This window comes from Protopterus annectens, chromosome 1.part1, assembly GCF_019279795.1.
Source record: "Protopterus annectens isolate FY-2018-M chromosome 1.part1, PAN1.0, whole genome shotgun sequence".
In the NCBI taxonomy this organism is placed as follows: domain Eukaryota; kingdom Metazoa; phylum Chordata; order Ceratodontiformes; family Protopteridae; genus Protopterus; species Protopterus annectens.
Window position 1 is genome coordinate 136,473,462 of NC_056726.1, and position 23,702 is coordinate 136,497,163.

Genomic DNA, 23,702 nt, shown 5'->3' on the forward strand with positions numbered 1-23,702 from the left:
AACTTTGGCCACTAATTATTATACTCAACATTTTTTAGACTTAAAATAGAAACACAGTTAAGAGTGGCTTAATTCATATAAACTTGCATCTGAAATAATTTGTCATGTCACATATGCTATTTGTTAAGGAAATTAATTTTTCTGATCTAAAGTACAGAACACTTGTATTCTGATTGTGTTGATATTAAGAGGAAATACAAGTTTGGGACTGATTTCATTTTAATAACTTAAATTATGACTATCACAGTGAAGTGGAGACTCTGACATACTCCAAGTAGAAGCCATATTGTATTGTAAAGAGAAATTGATAGAAAATGCTGAGTGCGGATCAGGGACTCCATTGATTAAAGCAAAAATGTAGTCCAATTCCCCATGGTCATTGCCTTTTCCCAAAACAACATAATGTATGGCATCTGCATAAGCATTCTTCATAGTAATCTTTGTGTAGTTATTATGAGGAAGATACGTTCTCAGATGAAATAGATTACTGGTCATGGTACCAACAATGTTGCATTCTATACTTTATTACCTTTTTCTTTGTGAATAGTAATTGGCATTTTCACTTTATCCTTTTCTGGACCTGTAGAGATACAAATAATCAATGTCTTAGTACAGTGAACAAAAGACACAGAATGCCAGCAGCAAGAGCGATAGTAAAGCATTAAGGAAGAGCACAGAAATAAAAGAGAATCTCAAATGCGATAATGTCATAATGTCATATGTTGTCTTCTGTGTCAAATACCTAACTTTAAAAAAATATGCAGTTTACGTGCTAGAAAAATATTTCCGGACATTATTTCCTCCGGCTCATTTTCACACTAATTCTTTTTCATACTGTTTCCATCTAATAAAGCATATGTTCTGATAGGTAGATAATAAAGTGGATATGAAATATTATATTAGTACTATGAATAGGAATTGCATGCTGTCACTGCTCTCCGCAGTTCACATAATGTAACCAAGACTAGGTAGATTGAACAGATTAGATAGTTACATACTGGCAGGTTAGATCGTTGCTTGCTGTCTGCACTTCACTTACTATAAATTACATTTTAATCCTTACTGTTTTCTCCACAGAATTTCAAGTAACTGCTGACATGTTTTTATATGTTTATCATTCTCCTTGCTGAACACTTTGCAACCTATGTTAGTAGAAATCACCACAATTACACTACTATGACTTCTGCACCGTATAACTTTGTACTTTGGCCTGGTATATCATATCAGATGTGCTTGTGTATCACATTGTAAGGTAAGTGTGCTCTATGTTTTGGACCAGCTGTGCTTTGTAATATCTTATGCACTGTCTTTTACTATACTTATTATTGTCTATGTACTATGTTTCTGTTAACAGTCAACCTTTGCACCCAGGACATGGCTAAAGATTTAGTTTTGGTATTAAACATTATCCTTGTGGGTTAATGAATGACAGGTAGCCTTACTTAAAACAAAAGGTTAATCTGAATTCTGCAAACTGGTTTCTTCTTTGTACATTTTGCTGACAAGTTTTGAAATTTCTAAATATACAGTCAGTTCACTATCCAGGCTGGCATATTGCTTGCACTCAATTTCAATTAACAGGCAGGTGAATTCTTTTTATGAGGTGGAAAGAAGCATATGTCTACAAAGTATCTGTGATGAGAGAAGAATTAAACCACAAGTAAACGTTTAATATATCTTTTTAGAATATGGACCTTTTCACTAAAAGGTACTACATAAACTCTTATATTAACTATGGCAATATGACTGGACAAAATTCAGCATACACCTGCAGTTAAATATTTAAGAGTAAAATAGTAATGTTGTACAAGTTCTGTACATAAGTACTTAAGAATAAGTCAATGTAAATTTACTAAGTACTATCAAAATAGCCTGACATATGTACTTTTATGTGTGCATATAAAATATAAGGAATTGTATGTTTTTTTCAGCAGCATTTCAAGCAAACTGCATTATGCTTCCTTTCCATTATTGGATGTCATATAACTGATCAAGCTGAAAATGGTCAAGCATGATCAGAGTATAGAGTTTGGCATTGTATAACACACACACATGCTCACACAGACACACACACACAGACACACACACACACACACACACACACACACACACACACACACACACACACACACACACACACACACACGGGTCTATATTAGATCAGCGAATGCTTAAAAAAGCGAACGCTGATTGATCGAACTTATGTAAGCGAAAGCTTAAAATATCGAAGCAAAAGAAACCCGAATTTTTTCCTAGGCAAAGAATTAGGTTGTCCTTTTCTGTTGCTTCGGTATTTTCAGTGCTGTGGTGGAAAGTTACAGGTCGGGTTCAGGTAAGTGTGCGATTGTGTAGATGTGAGTGTTAGGGTGGGTTAGGTAAGTTAGGGTTAGGGCACGGCTTAGGTATGTGTGCGATTGTGTGGATGTGAGTGTTAGGGTGGGTTAGGTAAGTTAGGGTTAGGGCACGGCTTAGGTATGTGTGCGATTGTGTGGATGTGAGGGTTAGGGTGGGTTAGGTAAGTTAGGGTTAGGGCATGGGTTAGGTATGTGTGCGATTGTGTGGATGTGAGGGTTAGGGTGGGTTAGGTAAGTTAGGGTTAGGGCATGGGTTAGGTATGTGTGCGATTGTGTGGATGTGAGTGTTAGGGTGGGTTAGGTAAGTTAGGGTTAGGGCATGGGTTAGGTATGTGTGCGATTGTGTGGATGTGAGGGTTAGGGTGGGTTAGGTGAGTTAGGGTTAGGGAGCGGATGAGGTGAGTACGCGATAGTGATGAACCTTAAGGTTAGGGTTTGGGTTAAGGTAAGTGGATAGTTAGTGGTGTGTGTATAGTTTAGTGTAGGGTTAGGTGTAAGATTTTAGGTGTATGTGTGTGGATTGCTGTTTGTTTGGTGTGCTTGTGTTGTGTGTATGTGTTTTGGATCAGCGATTTTTTCCCTAGGAAAAAAATCACTGTTCTGACAGTTCGAGATTGTAAGCTTTCACTTACATAAGTTCGATCAATCAGCATTCACTTTTTTAAGCATTCGCTGATCTAATATAGACGCCACACATATATACTGCTCCAGAATATGGAACTTTTAAGTCACTTGAATGATACCACCATCAAAATTCCTTAAAGTAAATAGGGCAATATGCCCAGACCTAATCCAGTTTGAGATGTATTTTTATTTTAAGGGTTAAATGTCAATCTTAGGTGAATTTGTAGCTGTACTCAAGTGCAATTCCTATCAAATTTTACTAAGAAATGTCAAGGATGCTGCCATATGTAATATTAGATAGAACTATTAAATTCAGAATTGTATAGGCTATTCACAGTGGCAAACTGGCAAGATTTATTATGCTCAGCTTCTTTTAAAAGTAGTATAAAAACATCTGTTCATAATAAGGAATGCAATATATTACTTGTTGTCATATCCAAGTCAAGTATGCATTGCATACAAAGTAAAACAAAAATCCTATTTCTCCATAAAATGGATATCTTTGCCACTGCAAATATGATACCGTCAAATCTCCATGTCCTGACCATGAAAATACGGCTTTATGAACTTCAGCACTGAGACAAAATGTAATACTAAAGAGCAGATGTAGACATTTTTTATCTGAGTATTCAAGTATAATTTCCTGAAAAAATTTAAGATTTGTCAAAGGAAGCTGTGCTATAGGACATTATCTGCAGTTACTATAGTTACTATACTAGTTGTATGTTTTAAAGCTATTTCACTGGTTTCCATTAGGCATTGGTATATGGCATCTATATAGGTAACAAATGGGCAATATATTCAGAATATGTCACTATGACATTATAATATAATTAGACATTTATGGACATTTTTTTAACAGGTTATCTTCTTTTGTCATAATCCAAGTTCCTTGCACTGAATTATTGCAATAAGCCCAGGCCCCCTGTAATATTAAGTAGCATTTAAGCCTTAATGTTATTCTTAGGTATTTTTTTACCTCAGTATCTGAGCATAACTAACCCCCTGAAAGTTTTAATAAGTACTAACATCTGCCAAATGAGAGTTTTACAAGTATTTACAATTTCTGTCAGGCATGATACATTATACTCTGATTTCTTTAGGTATAGATATGCATTACATCTGCTCATAATGTGGGATCTCTAATAGAAGAAATAAATCTAAGCTGAGTTGGATTTGTATCAGATGAAAAATTCATATATGCTGACAGTAAAACTTTCATCACTTATTATGGCAGTATGCAAATGGCAGTACCAAAATGTGATCTTCCATTTAAAGATAGAAGGCACTGTGAAGAAAATGTTGTACTGAAATGTCCAGGTATGATTTTTAGAATGCTCTGCAAAGAACTGCCAAAAGACACAGATATTCAGAACATTTGCATTGTTGCTAAGCAATGAATTGTATGTATTTTGCACTTGTAACTTGGCATGTCCCACTATACTTGACTTCCACTAATTCTGGGTGTCTGATTTATACCCAGAGTTGTGAAATAAACACACACTGAGGATAAATCAGTGCTGAATTGGTATTATATTTAAAGAAGGAAAATGTAATATGTTGTCCCAAGAAAGATGACTCCACCAAATCAAAGTCTACTGATCCTAGTAAAAGTGATATATAAATATATATATATATATATATATATATATATATATATATATATATATAGATAGTACATTATTCTTTAAAATAAAGAAAGGCAGTCAAAGTGATTTTTGTGCTTGAGTGTCCAATTACAATTTCTTGAAAAATTTGCAAAGAATTGTCAAAAAAGACAAACATAGACTTTTATATTTAGTTACCGGTAGTGGTGCTGAGGTAGCATTGTCACCTCACAGCAAGACGTTGTCCCGTTCGATTCTCAGCTAGAGCATCTTCTGTATGGAGGCATACGTGAATGGGCGTGCCTTCATTGAAGGTTGTGCATCAGGGCTGGTAACTCAGCATGTAAAAATCCACTACCAAACTTTAGCGGACCGGAGTTCCGCTGTGGTGACCCCTAACCAGCATAAGCCGAAAGACACAACAACAACCTAATACTGGCTTCTGCAGGCATTTTATAGCTACAGTATATCACATTACATTTTATTCATCTTCCTTTGGAGGATATATGATGTCCGCTCAGGGTATGGAATTCAGTACACCTCCATGATATATGTATATTCAATTGGCATTACATAAAAAAATAATCATACAGTACTGCTTGATGTCAGCAAGTTAATTTACATGCTAGTCCATTTACTTTCTTACAAGAAAAGTTGGTCAGAATATTCCTTGCATATTTAATATGATTAGCAGATGCAATATTTCATGCTTTTAAACACTTTAATTAGCTGGGTTTGCAATGTCCCTTTCAAAAGTTTTCTTGTTAAAAGCTTATCTTTTCTAGCTCACATGGTTGTTTTGCTGTGTATTTAAAAACTCAATTGCTTCCCAGAAAAAGTAAAAGAAAAGTTGTGACTGAAAACAGAAGTACAATTCTTATATATTCATTCTGAGAAATTATGCTTTTGTCAATGGATTTATGCTTATCCTTCTCAATCTATCAATCAATCAACCAATCAACAAATAAATAATTGAATAAACAGATGCAGTGTCATATATTATATGAATCAACTGCCTATGTCACATAGTGATGAAATGCCATGTTTTTTCTGAGACTTGTTTTAAGAAAATCACTGTTTTACAGATATGTAATAACTCCTCTAAAACAAAAAATAGTCTTATATTTATATGTGCCAATAGTAGTCACACTGACTTACTAGGGTGATTTGCTTCTTGCAGTTTGGTTCACAATAAAAATAAACTATAGCATGTGTTCCTGCTGACTAATTCATTAAATATCAAAATCATATCAGTGCTATGTTCTTATAATATATTATATTAAAATGCTACTTCTTAAAAAGTGACATACTTGTCATTTTAAAATGATGTCATAAAATGTAGATTTGGTAAGAGTAAACAGACATGTACACTTCCGAAAGGCTGCTGTCTTTTTGTGTTGCATCCAGGTATTTTGTTTGTGGAGTTTTATAAGTAAATCTAGTAAGGATACAGAGGTATTGATATTTGTAGGTACTGCCAAAATGAGGTCAGGAATGGCCATTAGTAATTTGTAAACTACATTTGCAGAATATTCCATTTTAAATAAAAGTTTTGCTATCAGTTATCTTCAGAGTAAAAAAGTACAAATTTCAACATTTGTAAAACCTTCATTTTAAAATAAAAATGTAGCTACTAGTTATCTCCAGAGCAAGAAATATAACGATGTTTCATATATATGGGTCTACTTAACATGGTATATTTAAGTTCCAGGTGGTATGAGAGGCAGAGCCCCCCATGTGGGGGTGCATGGGGGAGTAGGCCCCCTGCTAGCAGAGTGAAGGTAAGTTATTTCTGTGTTTTTTTTTCTTTTTTTTATTACATGGTCGACATTTTGAATGTCGATTATATGGTCTCGGCCATATGGTCTTCGACATTCTGAAATGTCGACCATGTGAACTCGACCCATATATATATATATATATATATATATATATATATATATGTATATATATATATATATATATAGTGTTATATTAACTTTTTCCTGATGTTGCTGTATAACTGAAGTTTTTATTATTTTAAATGCAATAATATAAAGATGGCACTTACTTTTCTTCATAATGGAACAGCTCCTTTGATATTTGTAGCTACTAACACAGTGTAAGATAATTTAATGCATATTGGTCCCACTGTTATACCCTGACAATATCTTAATGGAACAGCTCTTTTACTTTTGAAGCTGTTCTCACAATTCTAAGATATTTTTTTCTATGTATTTATCCATTATCATTCCCTAAATATTTCTTATGAAGATATACTGCTGCAGTGTTGAATCTGAGACAGAACTGCTTCTAAACTGGAGTCATATTTTTTTGCTCACTGGGGATTACCTATATGTACATCAAAATAGAAGATTTTCAATAATAAATGGCCAAACCATGAGCCTACTGATTATTAAGTTAACCACCGCCTTGACTTCACTCTGCATCGATTGATTACCTAGCTTTTCATACGGTTAACTCAATGGTAATTATGTTTTAACTCTTTTGGCTTATACAGTAGCTCTGCTTATAGGATCTTATTAATTACTTTTGCTAGATTCAGTTATGCTGTGTAAACTGCTAAACCTCAATCTACAGCAGCAGTTACCATTTTAAGGAATATAAAGTAAAATCACCCCTTTTTTATCCCCTACTTATAATGAGCTAGGAGTAAGAAGTTTCTATCTTCTCTCTGTAACAGATTCCAGATCACCTTTTTCCTTACATCACTTGCTTGATAATCTGAAGAAGCCATAGCTATTTAGATCTGGATTAACCTCCCCAATTTTGAAAAGAAAATGTGAATGCTAAAAGCTGTGCTCCAGTCTGTATGCAGTATTCAGTAATTTGCTAAAATAATGATCAAATTTTTATTTGCACATTATTAGAGGCCATTGAGCTAGTTATCAACATTTTATTCAAGGTCATTTCAACATTTTTTGACAGATGGTATATATCTAAAGATTGATCTCTATTTTCTTTCTTTTTTGTTGTCTCAAAAATATTAAGATATCGTTCAGTGTGTATGTAATCCTTTGTGCATTATATTTTCAGATAAAGTTGAAAGAAGTATCATTTCTTTGATAATGAGGTTTTCTTTCATAGTTCATATTACATACTTTCATAACTATATACAGTTCTTTTGACTTTTGTTCAATCCAGATTATTCTATCAAGTGTATCTAACATTCAGATAGATAGCCCCATCAAAAGCTCAATACAGATTAATATTTGTGAAGGATTTTTTTTTTCTTTAAGATTCTTTCGTAAAGTTTGCTGATTTTATAGCTTCACCACAGAAATTCAGTTATGGGTTTCCCATCATACTTGTTTCTTATTGGTGAATATTTGTCAATGTATTTATTGATCATATTATAGAACTTATACACTCCCTCCTTCATTGTTGCTGTATTCATGCTAAATTACATCTCAATCAAATTGCCAGTGTATCACTTTCATCAAAATTAAATCCCAACATTTAGAGAGTAATGCTTGATTGTGGATGCAACCCTTTGTGTAGAACAATAAATACATGTGTCATAGCCTGATTATATATAGGAAGTAACAATTAAATGGAAAGAATAGCATGACTTTATAATAGGGATACATTACCTACAATATTATTGCTTCTCGTTGGTTTCTTGGATTCCTTGCTGAGTGTTCCATGGTATGTTTATTAAAAAACTGATTACTCTTTTGATGTTTATTTTATTCAAACAGTAGTTTTGTCAGTCCTTATTTGAGTAGTTAACATTTACTTATAAATTTTTGTAAAAGCTAGGTTTCTGCACAATATCTACACAAGAAGTATATGAGTGCAGTAGGTGTCTTAGAAGGATTGCGCTTGCATGCTGTAACATTGATATCATTTTTGTTCATATTAACTGTAACATTGTTGAATGTCAATGAAGGTTCTAGCCCATATTTTAGTTTAACCTTTATGAAGCGTAAGGCTCCTACCTGCCCCACAAGTGTCAAGGAATGATTTAAGCTATTCTACACAATCTGTGGTATAGTAGAAATTTTATCGATCTGGGTGTCTTTTGTAGTCAATGTCCCCCAGGAATATTCATTTTGCAAGATGTTGCATTTACAATTTATACTTCTAGCATTTGCAAAAAATACCCTTACCTTATTTTGTTTCTCTCTGCTTATAATCATCTTAGGGCCAACAAAGTTGTATTTTGATGGGAGTGGTGCATTTCATTCAGTATATAAAGTCTCCAGAGAATGGATGTAGCCTGTCAGGCATGCTGCATCACACATTCTTTTAAGTATGTACATATGAATATATAGTCTAGGCACCTAGCTCCTAATTTACTCATATTCATAGGTTCATAGGTTCATAGGTGTTTACTAGGCTAACGACCACAGGGGCATTTTTGAGCCTAGCCATGCATCCCAAATCTCTGACAAGTTCTGATACCCTTAATAAGTGCAAGCATGGGACTGGGAGATGAACCATTTACAGGTTACCTGTGTCCATTAGAGACATAGGTGCCAAACCAGGGATGAATTTCTGGTTTCCCATCCAATTGTCCAAGTTACACTTGAATTGGGTTAGGGAGGAACTCTGCTTCACATGGATGGGGAGCCTGTTCCATAGATGGGGTAGTCTCTGGGATACATACCTATCTCTCTAGCAGGTCCTATTTATATCACAGGCAAGGTTTAAGTCTTTACAATGAGCAATTTTGCAACTGTTTGTTTTGTGGATATGTAGGAGGTCCATAAGAGTGGGGTCTGGTAATGCCCTGTATGCTAGGCATAGATCTCCCCTCCAAACCCTGTAGGAGACAGAATACAGGGATAGAGCCTTGAGGTGGATTGCATAGGACATATTACTTACACCCTGCATTTTTTTAGTGAGGAACCTGTGTGGGCGTTCCAGTTGTTGGATATGCCTGGTTAGGTACTCAATGATAGGTTTAATGAATGACGAATACATTGGAACAATGACTTCATTGGACTTAGATGCCATTCCTTTGTTTAGGACATGGGACATATTACTTGCACCCTGTATTCTTTTAGTGAGGAACCTGTGTGGACGTTCCAGTTGTTGGATATGCCTGGTTATTTATTCAATGACAGGTCTGATGAATGACAAATGCAGTGGAACAATGACTTCCTTGGACTTAGATGCCATACCTTTGTTTATAAGTTGCACAACATAGAATGATTTCCTCACCACTGTAGACATGTGATGATCAACAGCTAGATTACTATCTGTGTCACTAAGTCCCTGACTACTGGGTCAACTCTAAGGGGTGTGTTGTCAATATGATAGTTACCAGGGATGAATAACTTCCCAAAGGATACTATTATGCATTTCTTGGCATTTAGTTTTAGTCTATGGGTCTGATACCAGTTATTTGTCTGTGTCAGCCCCTCCTGTGTCAGTGTGAAATTCAATGACAGCTCCTAATTTGCAATCATCTGCAGATTTAGTCAGCCAGAGACCACTGACATTGACCTTGACTTCTGAGAAGTAAATTCCAAAAAGGAGTGGTCCAAGGACTGATCCCTGAAGGACTCCACTTGTGACTGGTCTCTTTGTAAAGGTAGCCTCCCCATTTCTAACTTCCTGGGACCTGTCTGTGAGCCAGTTGGCTATCAACTGGGTGACATATGGGTTTGTACCTAACCTCTTGAGTTTGTCAACAATGTCTGAGTGAGGTATTATGTCAAATGCCTTAGCCAGGTCAAGGTAGGCCCTCATCCATTGCTTTGGTGACCTTCTCAAAGAAGTCCACCAAGTTGAGTAGGCATGATCTGCCCTTGACAAAACCAAACTGTGTTGGGTCCAGTGTCTGGAGATTTACTATATCTCTATTGATCATCTCCATGATAATTCTTTCCATGGCTTTGCATAGTAAGACTTATGGGTCTGTAGATGGCCCACGTTTGTGCAGAGGGATGACTGTTGCTGTTGTCCATTCATGAGGCACGAAACCTGTTTGCAGGCTATAGTTAAACAGTAATTCCAGAGGCTCTGACAGGTCATGTTTCATGCTATTTAGAAGGCATCCTGGGATACTGTCTGGCCCATTGATGCAGTGTTCTTGGTCTTAGAGAGGGCATTAAGGACCTCTTCCCTAGTGATAGAAGGGGGAGTTATATTTGATGATATTTTGTGAGGGAAGGTTGAGGGAGATGGCCCACGTTTGTGCAGAGGGATGGCTGTTGCTGTTGTCCATTCATGAGGCACAAAACCTGTTTGCAGGCTATAGTTAAACAGCAATTCCAGAGGCTGTGACAGGTCATGTTTCATGCTATTTAGAAGGCATCCTGGGATACTGTCTGGCCCATTGATGCAGTGTTCTTGGTCTTAGAGAGGGCATTAAGGTCCTCTTCCCTAGTGTTAGAAGGGGGAGTTATATTTGATGATATTTTGTGAGGGAAGGTTGAGGGAGAGAGAGGAGAAAAGTTTGAGCTATATTTATCAGCCAGGAGGTTTGCTTTATCTTCTGGCTCAGTATAGGTGCTCCATTTACAATGAGCTCTGCACACAATTGTGTATTCCCTTTGAGGTTGTGGACATAGCTAAAGAATGCTTTGTAGTTGTCCTTGGCTTGGGAGGTCAAACTTACCTCATATTTGGCTTTGTTAGACTATATTTGTCCTCTGAGTTGTTTGTTTAGTTTGATGAGAGTGTTTTTACCCTTCTGGGTGCTGCATCTCCTAATTTTTGCCATGATTTTCTTCCTCCTGTTATGTATCATATTGCTTGATATAATTGTGTTGCCCATTTTTGTGGATGCAGTTTAATTCATATTATTTTGTATACTGTGCTGTATATTTTCAGCCCCCCATTGTACCCTCTAAAAATAGGCCTGGCCTAGATTTGCATAGTTCCAAAAATACTGATTTGCTATTTGGAAATCCCTCCTGCACACTCAATGGGGTTAATCCAGTTAAAAATAAATAAATAACATGTTTTCAATTTGGGGCTTATTGCAGCATTCTTATGTTACACACTGAGTATTATTATGATGATTATTATTATTATTATTATTATTATTATTATTATTATTATTGTTACTACTATTATTAATACTAACCAGGTATACACTTTTGACTAAACTACCTTATTAAGTAATGACCTCAGACATTTTGTGGTTAACTGACTTCAGAGTCACACAGTATAAAAATGGAAAATAGATGAACCAAAGCAAAGACTTGCGGAACATGTTCATGGTATACTTAATTGATGTACACACTGTAAATCATGTCCCAGCATGATATACTTTGTGTGGATTAGTTTACTCATAATAAATATGTCTTGCTTGTCCAACATATTCTTTATTTCCGTTTGTAGTTTTGGTTGTACTATCTTTGTGGGCGTTCTTTTCTAGTTGTGACTGTCTCGCCTGTACAAATAATAATAAATAATTCTTTCTCATGTTTCCCCTCATCTAACCAGTTTCTCTCCATCAAATCATGACATTTCTCTGTTGAATTAAAAAGTACACAAAAATCCCACTGTTTTTCTCATCTGTTTTTTTTTCATTAAACCTATGAATGATTAGACACTTAATATGACTTCAGTTGTAGACCATGTTCCATTATTTTTGATCTTAATGAACTGATTTGCTCCATCATGCATCTTGAGAAATACATTTGTTCATTTAGAAACTAGAAACTATCTGATAATAATAAAACAAATAACTGCCGCTTCACCAGTTAACACTCCTGCTCCAAAAATCAAGAACAAATAAAGATAGATATGTACGGAACAGGAGTGAAAGTAAGGATGCAAATGACATAAAAATAGTTAGTCCCAGATGTAAAATCCACAACGTTTGTTTCAGGCAAATTGCAAACGGATAAGCGCTTTCGCTATGTTAGCTTCATCAGATCCATAATAAAATTCCCTAACAAACAGCATTATATATAGAGAAAACATGGAAGCAATCAGCCTATCAGATAAATACATTAAAACTGTGTCTCTATTTAAAGACATAGCGTATTGCAAAAAACTACAAGGATATAACAAAGTATAAAAAACAGACTATAAAATATAATACAGATATGTACATCATGTACTAATATATGAGAAATATACACATAAAAACTATTTATAAAAAATTTTTATATATAATATAAATCATTTAACATGCCTACGCTGCCTCAACCTGGGTTTAATTGATGCCCTTTTATTGAGACCTGATCCTCCGTCAGCTCTCAATAAAGTTATCCAATCACTTTCTTTACCCTCAGTATACGTCCTAATGTCACCTCCCCTCTGGGTTGGGGTGATACCTTCCAATACTCTAAACAGGAATTCATGGTCATTGCCATATGAGGCCACATGCTTAGCTAAAGCATTATGTAAAGTGCCCTTCCTAATATGATACTTGTGCTCTCTCATCCTATCTCTAAGGGGGCGGTAGGTCTTACCCACATAAAAAGAGGAACAGAGTTGGCACACAGCTAAATACACTACATGAATAGTCATACAATTCGCATCCACGTTCGTGTTTAAAACTTTATGCGAATCTGAATGGAAAAATTGTGTATTACACTCTATGAAAGGGCAAAAATTGCAATGGCCACAAGGCTTGATGCAACCAATCTGCATAGGATGCTTGTCAGATTTTGGATAACATAGCATCCTCTTTAAGTTGTTTTAATTCCTGAAAAGAAAGCGTGGAACTTCTCCCACTATCTGCTTTAGGTCATCATCCACTTGCAAAACACACCAGTACTTACTTACAATTCGCATCCACATTCGTGTTAAAAACTTTATGCGAATCTGGATGGAAAAATTGTGTATTACACTCTATGAAAGGGCAAAAATTGCAATGGCCACAATGCTTGGTGCAACCAATCTGCATAGGATGCTTGTCAGATTTTGGATAACATAGCATCCTCTTTAAGTTGTTTTAATTCCTGAAAAGAAAGTGTGGAACTTCTCCCACTATCTGCTTTAGGTCATCATCCACTTGCAAAACACACCAGTACTTACTTACAATCTCCTTAATTTCAGATTGATCTGATGAAAAAAGAGTCGAAAACTTTACATAAGGCTCAATTCTTTTATCCCCAGTGATGCTAGAATCAATTGGTCCAAAATATGGCATAGCTACTGTTGAACGTAGATTATAAACTTCTTCCAAATACCGATTCACTTCATTTACATTATAGCCCCTATATACTAACCTCTTTCTCAGGCTATCTAATTCATTAACAAACCCAGTATCCATAGGATTTAACCTGGAGGCCCTAATCGCCTGTCCTTTCATGATATTCTTAAATATAAACGGTGGATGCATACTTGACCTCATAAGTAGTGTGTTACAGTGACAGGCCTTGCGGTAAACCACTGTATTAATAATGTCATCAGATAGCCTCTCCACAAATAGATCCAGGAACTCAATTCTATGTTCAGAAAAATGCATGGTAAATTTAAGGCAGGTTGTTAAATTGTTCATGACTGAATACATGGACTGCAATTGTGTTGGTGTCCCTTTCCATAAGACAAAAAGATCGTCGACAAAACGTCGATAAAACACTACATGTTCCCTAAATAGTGTTTCACAAAACAACACATGCTCCTCCTAATATGCTAGGAATATGTTGGTGTAGCTATTCGCACATGGTATACCCATAGCTATGCCATCACACTGCCTATAAATAACTATTCTTCCAAATACTGATTCACTTCATTCACATTATAGCCCCTATATACTAACCTCTTTCTCAGGCTATCTAATTCATTAACAAACCCAGTATCCATAGGATTTAACCTGGAGGCCCTAATTGCCTGTCCTTTCATGATATTCTTAAATATAAACGGTAGATGCATACTTGACCTCATAAGTAGTGTGTTACAGTGACAGGCCTAGCGGTAAACCCCTGTATTAATAATGTCATCAGATAGCCTCTCCACAAATAGATCCAGGAACTCAATTCTATGTTCAGAAAAATGCATGGTAAATTTAATGCAGGTGGTTAAATTGTTCATGATTGAATACATGGACTGCAATTGTGTTAGTGTCCCTTTCCATAAGACAAAAAGATCGCCGACAAAACGTCGATAAAACACTACATGTTCCCTAAATAGTGTTTCACAAAACAACACATGCTCCTCCCAATATGCTAGGAATATGTTGGCATAGCTATTCGCACATGGTGTGCCCATAGCTACGCAATCACACTGCCTATAAATAACATCTTTAAATATGAATAAGTTGTTTTCAAGAACCAATTCTAAGAAATGAACAATCAAATCGATCTTGACATCAGTATAACCACTATGTTCCCTTAAATATTTTAATACATAAGTGAGTCCTAGTCCATTTGGAATGACTGTAAAAAGGGACTGGACATCAAAGGTGACAAATAAACAATCAACTATGGTTCCTTGTTGTTTGATACATTCATAGAATTCAACTAGAAACTGTTTAGAATCTCGTAATATGAAAGTATTACAATTCAATACATGCCTAAGGTGTTTCTCTATAAAGACAGATAAATGTTCAGTAATCCACCCACGACCCGAGACAATTGGTCTCATGGATGGATTACATGGGTCTTTATGTATCTTAGGTAATCCATGTATAATAGGAATAACAGGTGTCTGAATATAAAGGTATTCATACAATTCCTTCCCTATTAAATTACTTTTCAGAATATCTAATAAAGTATGTCCAACATACCTAATTATATCATTTACAGCATCTACTGTGATCACTTTATAGAACTTGTCACGTAACATGGTTTCCATAATGGCATTATAATGTGACATGTCCATAACGACAACTCCCCTCCCTTATCAGCTGGCCTAACAATAATAGTAGAGTCCTCTTGTAATTTCTTAAGACTCAATCTCTCTTTGTAAGTTATATTATCATGCTTCATAGGTCTTTTCACCTTCTTATTGCTGTAGTAACTATGGAGCTCATCAGTAGATGCTGTAAATTATATAATTATGTATGTTGGACATACTTTATTAGATATTCTGAAAAGTAATTTAATAGGAAAGGAATTGTATGAATACCTTTACATTCAGACACCTGTTATTCCTATTATACATGGATTACCTAAGATACATAAAGACCCATGTAATCCATCCATGAGACCAATTGTCTCGGGTCGTGGGTGGATTACTGAACATTTATCTGTCTTTATAGAGAAACACCTTAGGCATGTATTGAATTGTAATACTTTTGTATTACGAGATTCTAAACAGTTTCTAGTTGAATTCTATGAATGTATCAAACAACAAGGAACCAAAGTTGATTGTTTATTTGTCACCTTTGATGTCCAGTCCCTTTTTACAGTCATTCCAAATGGACTAGGACTCACTTATGTATTAGAATATTTAAGGGAACATAGTGGTTATACTGATGTCAAGATCGATTTGATTGTTCATTTCTTAGAATTGGTTCTTGAAATCAACTTATTCATATTTAAAGATGTTATTTATAGGCAGTGTGATGGCGTAGCTATGGGCACACCATGTGCGAATAGCTACGCCAACATATTCCTAGCATATTGGGAGGAGCATGTGTTGTTTTGTGAAACACTATTTAGGGAACATGTAGTGTTTTATCGACGTTTTGTCGACGATCTTTTTGTCTTATGGAAAAGGACACCAACACAATTGCAGTCCATGTATTCAATCATGAACAATTTAACCACCTGCCTTAAATTTACCGTGCATTTTTCTGAACATAGAATTGAGTTCCTGGATCTATTCGTGGAGAGGCTATCTGATGACATTATTAATACAGGGGTTCACTGCAAGACCTGTCACTGTAACACACTACTTATGAGGTCAAGTATGCATCCACCGTTTATATTTAAGAATATCATGAAAGGACAGGCGATTAGGGCCTCCAGGTTAAATCCTATGGATACTGGGTTTGTTAATGAATTAGATAGCCTGAGAAAGAGGTTAGTATATAGGGGCTATAATGTGAATGAAGTGAATCAATATTTGGAAGAAGTTTATAATCTACGTTCAACAGTAGCTATGCCATATTTTGGACCAATTGGTTCTAGCATCACTGGGGATAAAAGAATTGAGCCTTATGTAAAGTTTTCGACTCTTTTTTCATCAGATCAATCTGAGATTAAGGAGATTGTAAGTAAGTACTGGTGTGTTTTGCAAGTGGATGATGACCTAAAGCAGATAGTGGGAGAAGTTCCACGCTTTCTTTTCAGGAATAAAAACAACTTAAAGAGGATGCTATGTTATCCAAAATCTGACAAGCATCCTATGCAGATTGGTTGCATCAAGCCTTGTGGCCATTGCAATTTTTGCCCTTTCATAGATAGTAATACATAATTTTTCCTTCCAGATTCGCATAAAGTTTTTAACATGAACGTGGATGCGAATTGTATGACTATTCATGTAGTGTATTTAGCTGTGTGCCAACTCTGTTCCTCTTTTTATGTGGGTAAGACCTACCGCCCCCTTAGAGATAGGATGAGAGAGCACAAGTCTCATATTAGGAAGGGCACTTTACATAATGCTTTAGCTAAGCATATGGCCTCATATGGCAATGACCATGAATTCCTGTTTAGAGTATTGGAAGTTATCACCCCAACTCTGAGGGGAGGTGACATTAGGACGTATACTGAGGGTAAAGAAAGTGATTGGATAACTTTATTGAGAGCTGACGGAGGATCAGGTCTCAATGAAACGGCATCAATTAAACCCAGGTTGAGGCAGCGTAGGCATGTTAAATGATTTATATTATATATAAAAATGTTTATAAATAGTTTTTATGTGTATATTTCTCATATATTAGTACATGATGTACATATCTGTATTATATTTTAAAGTCTGTTTTTTATACTTTGTTATATCCCTGTAGTTTTTTGCAATACGCTATGTCTTTAAATAGAGACACAGTTTTAATGTATTTATCTGATAGGCTGATTGCTTCCATGTTTTCTCTATATATAATGCTGTTTGTTAGGGAATTTTATTATGGATCTGATGAAGCTAACATAGCGAAAGCGCTTATCTGTTTGCAATTTGCCTGAAACAAACGTTGTGGATTTTACATCTGGGACTCACTATTTTTATGTCATTTGCATCCTTACTTTCACTCCTGTTCCGTACATATCTATCTTTATCTGATAATAATGCCATGTTTTCTACTGATTATGCCTCTTCTTGTTTATGCTGGTGATTGAGGACTGAGCCATTAGCTTGCTGTTCTCTGTTCTCTCTCTCTCTCTCTCTCTCTCTCTTTCGTTCTCCATCTCTATTGTTGTATCTATCTACCAAAGGTATACTTATATCTTAGTCTGTGTCTAATTCCATGTATAATATAGGACATGTCAAACATTTATTCCTAAGCCCCTGTATTCACATGTTAGTACTGCCCCCCCCCCCCCCCACACACACACACACACACCAATTACGTATACCTTTTCACAGGCTTTTATTTCTCAGGTGCATTGATTTACATTTCTGTATTTTCAATTTAAGCCTTGCAGGAGACTATTTGATAATTCTTTCAAGCAACTTATAACTTTTCTTCATGTTATTTTATCACTGTAATTCATCAGTTTCAGACATTAGCAAAAGGACAACCCTTTTTTTCCTTCGGCTGTTTCATTCATATTTAAAAATACAAGTTCCATTCCTCAATGCAATCATGTACCATTGGTCATGGTATATTCATCTGAGCAGACTATGATATTATCAGACTACTTAACTAGTGAGCATTTTACTTATTCTACCATTGTAGATACCACTGCATCTAATTAATCTCCCTGTAACACTGCCCTAACATCCTGCAGTACTTTGTGAAATATACTTTTGTTTTTAATAATTAAAACTAAATTATCCACATATCTTGGCATTATATGAACATCCACCATTATCAATCTCTAAAGCTTACTTTCCTGTAAGAAATATTTGCATATACTCTCACATTACAAAACCAAATAAGAAATAACTCAATCGGTAGCCCTGTTGAACATTGCTTCTTCCTTCCCACTGTTGCATTTAGTAAAGTCAGACCAAATCTCACAATAGGCATGCCAGATAAAAGGGTCTGTATTACAACAATGAAAAAATTAAAATATCAAGCATTCACATAAGCGAAAAATCAGAAACGCAAAATCACTATTGTGGGGGGCTGTGCCCCCCCCCCCCCGCTAAATATATAGTCCTGCTCCGAGATTGCACTACAGTGAGGAAAGGGCAAATATTCCGATCTTTACTGTACTGCGATCCAAAAAACTAAATATTGAATTCCTGATTTTTTGCTCGATATTTTAGTTTTTTGGCATTCTAAAGTAGACGCAGATAAAATCCTATCACCAAAACAACCAAAAAATAAAATCAGAAATAAAATGTAATGGGATAGCTTACCAAATGCTTTGTTAATATCACAAGCAAGTAAAGAAGTCTAAAAATCTCCAGCAATTAATTTAGTAATTGTTCTGCATGAATACAACAGATATGTGATGCCCTCACCCAAACCCACTCAAAATTACTTTTGCCTCATTATAGTATTTAAAATGTAGGCCGTAGTGGTGCAGCAGTTAGCATTGTCGCCTCACAGCAAGAGGTTTTCAAGTTTGATTCTTGGCTGGACCGCCTTCTGTGTGGAGTCTGCATATCCTACCCGAGGTCAAGTGATGTTAAAGACATGCAGGTAGGTGTGTGCGTGAATGGGTATGCATTCTTTGAAGGTTGTGCATCAGGCTGGCACCTTGGCACCATAAAAATCCACTGCCAATCATTAGTGAACCAGAGTTCCATTGTGGTGACCCCCAAACTGGGAAAAGCTGAAAGACATTACTTTACTATCAGTTCTAAGCATCAAGATGTCAGCTTAATAACTTATAATTAGTAGCCGAGATACTGACATGCCTCCTATTTTCCAGTGTCCTCCTATCCCTTTTTTCTTTTTGCAAATAATTTTAATGTCTCTAACAAGCCACATACCAAAGTACTCCCCAAAATACTGTTCATTAAATACATAAATCACAGAGCCATCAATCTTCTTCATTATCATAAAAAAGTTTCTGAAGAAGTTCCTGTTTGAATTGAATGCAATGAAAGTGCTTAAACTTGACTGTTTTTAAACATTAAACCTGGATTGCAGTCCAAGTGAAATCTGGTACGGCATTATTTTTTTTTTTCATTACCTTGTTTTATGCTGTTGTTTTTTGCTGTAAAGCTTCATACAATGTAAATGTTTCCTACAGTTTTGCAAAAATAAGAAGTTAGACTTACAGAAAATGCAAATGCTTCCTATAGCTGAAGCAATACTCCATGCTGAATAGGCAGTAACATTTTGTGAGGTGTGAAATCACACCTGGATTTGCAGTGATGTACAACTTACTATTATTTTTATATACTTTTTGCACTCCACTATCTGTTGATCATGAAGCCCCTTCATGGATAATTGGTCTCTTTGTTCCCCATCAGTGGGATAAGGGTCGGCCAAGAGAGCAATCTTTCGGCAACCATCAAGATAATTTGAGGATTTGATTTTTACTTTCACATCCTAACACACAGACACACTCACCTGGCAAGTATGCAATTGAATAGCAGTCAGTGTCAGTAACACTACATGTAGTGCACTCAACTTTGGCAGAAGTCTGAGGGTTCTGTTCTCACACCAGGAAGATCAGTTTCTGACACTGCAGTGCATCATAAGGAGGGTGCTGCACTCCTGAGTGTTCCATACTTTGTATGAGATGTTAACCTGAGGCCTCATCTACCTGATTTGATGGTAGCTCTGGTGGAAGTAAAATATCCCACAGCACATATCAAAAAGAGTAGAACAGGTAACCTGATACCCTAGCCAAATTTCCGCTGATAATATAAATACCACCCAGGTCTCCCATTAAGAGAAGCTACTAGCCCAGTGGGACTAACCCAGTCAACGTGGCTGGGCTAATATATGCCTTCGGGCAGATAGCCCAGTACCAACCTATGAACCTATAAATAAATGCAAAAAAAAATGGAAGACATCTTCTCACTTTTGCAAGGGGTACTCCACCAGGCATCTCTTCCAAACTAACAAAGGCATGAATATTGAGCTTCCTGGTCTCCAAAATTATGCCTCTGAGTGCACCTGGGAGAGGAGAACAGGCCATGTCCCTTCAGACCTCCCCCTCCCCACCCAACTCTGTCAGTGCCTTGGATGTTAACAGCATCACAGTCACCTAGGATAAGCTCATACTTTCATAGGTTTTAGTTGGGCATTTTTCTCCTGTGCCATGGTACCAGGTTGTATACAATTTGCTGTTTTTGAAAAGTAATAAACAGTTTGTTTGAAAAAAGTGATACCATGAAAACACACACAAACACATGCACACATATGCACACAACCACACACTTGCACAATGAACTGCTGAGTTCATTAGTTAGGGTGAGAGAAATACTATTTGAAAAGGAATTTACTTCTGTTTTACTGAAAACCTTTCATTAATTTTTTATAGGAAATGTCCAGTAACACAAGGCAAACCCAGAAAAACCTGTATCAATATAAGCTATTACACATAGCTTATATTGTATAGTTCACTTTATTACTTTTGCCTTAAAACGAATATTTGACTTCTGTCCTATGCCAGGCAGAATTGGTGAAGACAGATAAAGCACTGATATAAAAAAAAATAAATTATAAAACTTGTTGAAGTTAAATGGGAGGAGTATTTGTTAGTACAAACTGTTGAAATCTATTGAAGTACATAGTGGAATAAAGCCAAATGGCATATTAGAGAATTAAACATGTTTTTTGGTTTGAATATCTGCCAGACTTCAAACATAATAATTTATTTGTTGGCTATGATCATGAAACATTAACTGCTTATATTAAAACTTTCATGTTTAATTGATCAAGCAAGCATATATTAAATACAGCACTGAAACAGTTGGCCAATGTTCAGAAAGTAATATATGTAACTAGCCAGGAATTTTTAACAGAAGCATTCATTTCAGCTGTGGATTTAAAGAGCATGGGCAGAAATTAAATGCTTAAGAATGGCAGTGCACACTTGTTTCAGAAATGCATTTTTTACTGAGTACATGTAATAAACATAAAAAATAAGAAAGAAAAAGTTCTGATAAATGATACAAACTTTTATCAGTTACATTCTGTTTGCAACAGAAACTAAAAATGACTAACTTAAAGTATTAAAGAACTTTTTCAAAAAATACATCTGCCTAATAGATGGGTAGACATGTTAAAGGTTTAATGTGCTCTATAGAAAAATATGCAAATAAAAATGTCTGATGTTTTTAACTAAAAGCAAAAGATATCTAGGTCTGGTATTCTTTTCAAGCCCTTTAAGACAACCAACAGAGCTTTAGAATAACTGCTAGTAGTTATATCTGAGCACTTAAAGAAAAACCCTTAAATGGTTCAACATGAAACAGAAGCAAGAAAAACAAAAAAGAGCCACAAAGCTCCATCAAAGGATTATTTGTAAATATTATAATAATAAAGTTAGAAATGAAAAGTGTACCGTCATGAGCACGAAAGCTTCATAAAAACTCCACTGTTTATTGAAAATGAAAAGAAGCTATTGGTACAATTTTGGTCAAAATAAACTTTACTTCATGCCAAAGTCAAATGAATTGAAGCCTTTATTTTTACATATTAAACATAAGATAATATAAGTTCAAGTAGTGAGGGAAGACACAAAGAATGTGCTGTTAAACAGAATTAAAGGAATTCAAGAGCAAATAATATGTCAGCATCTGATACACTGCAGAACAACCGTACAATTCTATATAGCTGTTTGCTGACCCTGAAATAAATCAATGTTAAGACAGGACAAAAATATTAACCTTATTCATCTGCCAGAAAAGGTGATCATGTCCATGTTTTATGAGGTATCATGCAGATTTTCTTCTCATCGTGTTACTGGTTTAACCTGTTCATTTGATATAGGTAACCATAAATGTGGATCAGACTCATTAATCATGTCAGCAGTATAGCATTACAGGTAAATGCCAATTATTACTTGTTATTATATCATACAGTGATTAAATGGGAGATTGTTTACAGTCAACCAGATGTAGTGTTGTCTACTGATGTTTTATTTGCTTAAGACTATTTGGCCAGACCCGGAATACTGGACATAGCTCCTGAAACATGATTTCTATATGGGAATGTGACATTGCAACCACATTGCATGAAGAGACCACCCCACTCCGTATATCTTGTTTACTACTACTAACTACAAGGTTAATGAGCCTCAGTGTAGGCCAGAAGACAAATGCATTGGAAGTTCTGTTTTGATGGAAAGACATGACTAGATGGCCATTGATCAGTCAGCCTTTGACAGAGTAAGAATGTACCCATGCAGCCTCCTCCTAAATCAACAGCTCTAATTGATATTTCCTGTGATGAAAACATAAAACACACTTTTACAGTAATGCTTCAGTGAGACCTCAGGAATATGGGCGTCTACACATTTTAAATAAGGTATTCTTATGTAAAGATAAAACCTGAGCCAGGATGCTCAGCAGTAGAAATTAGTATTCAGCTTCCCCTGGATTTATGGTTTCTGCATAATACTGTGAATTGTCTGGAGTATAGGGAAGCAACCTCAATGACAGTTTCTGATGAAACAAATTCATTGCCAAAATAAGTCATGTAGTACTGATGCCTAGTCTGTATAGATTATGATACCAAAATGGCCTTAAACCTCCAGTGTTAGATCTTTGATTTATCAAATTATGTCTGGTCTCTTCAGATGACCTATCCTTCATCTCCACAGCAGTCCATGCTCCAGATTATTTACCACAGTCAGATCTTGATCAGCCTATGTTGTACATGCCTTTAGAGAGAAAGATTAACTACAAACAGAAGCTGAGAAATATAAGATCTTTACATCCTCCCAAATAGAAGCCGTCTTCACTCTGGCTATAATTTTCCATCCCCATATGCACTGTGATAAAGATAGTTTTAAATTTAATATTATTAAAATTTAAAAAAAAATGTGCCATCTGGGAATTCCGATGGTAATCAAATGGTAAGATATGACCTCCTAAATGCAAGGTTTCTATACTTGTGCTGAAGAACAATTCAAAAGTTTTGCCTTTGGTATAAGCTGCAGATAGGTCAACCAGAGTTGATAGATACCTTATGCTGAAACAATTATGCCAAAAAGCATTTTTCTTTCCTTAACCTAATAATGAAACC

General features: G+C 35.6%; 1 protein-coding gene across 1 annotated transcript in view; it reads right to left on the reverse strand.

Moving 5' to 3' along the window:
* The window catches only part of LOC122814249 (triadin-like), a 674,993-nt gene that overhangs the window by 347,341 nt on the left and 303,950 nt on the right, over positions 1 to 23,702 (reverse strand). Inside the window, exon 8 of the mRNA XM_044086849.1 lies at positions 530 to 580. Coding sequence (XP_043942784.1) covers positions 530 to 580 — 51 coding nt within the window. The remainder of the gene's footprint in view (positions 1 to 529; positions 581 to 23,702) is intronic.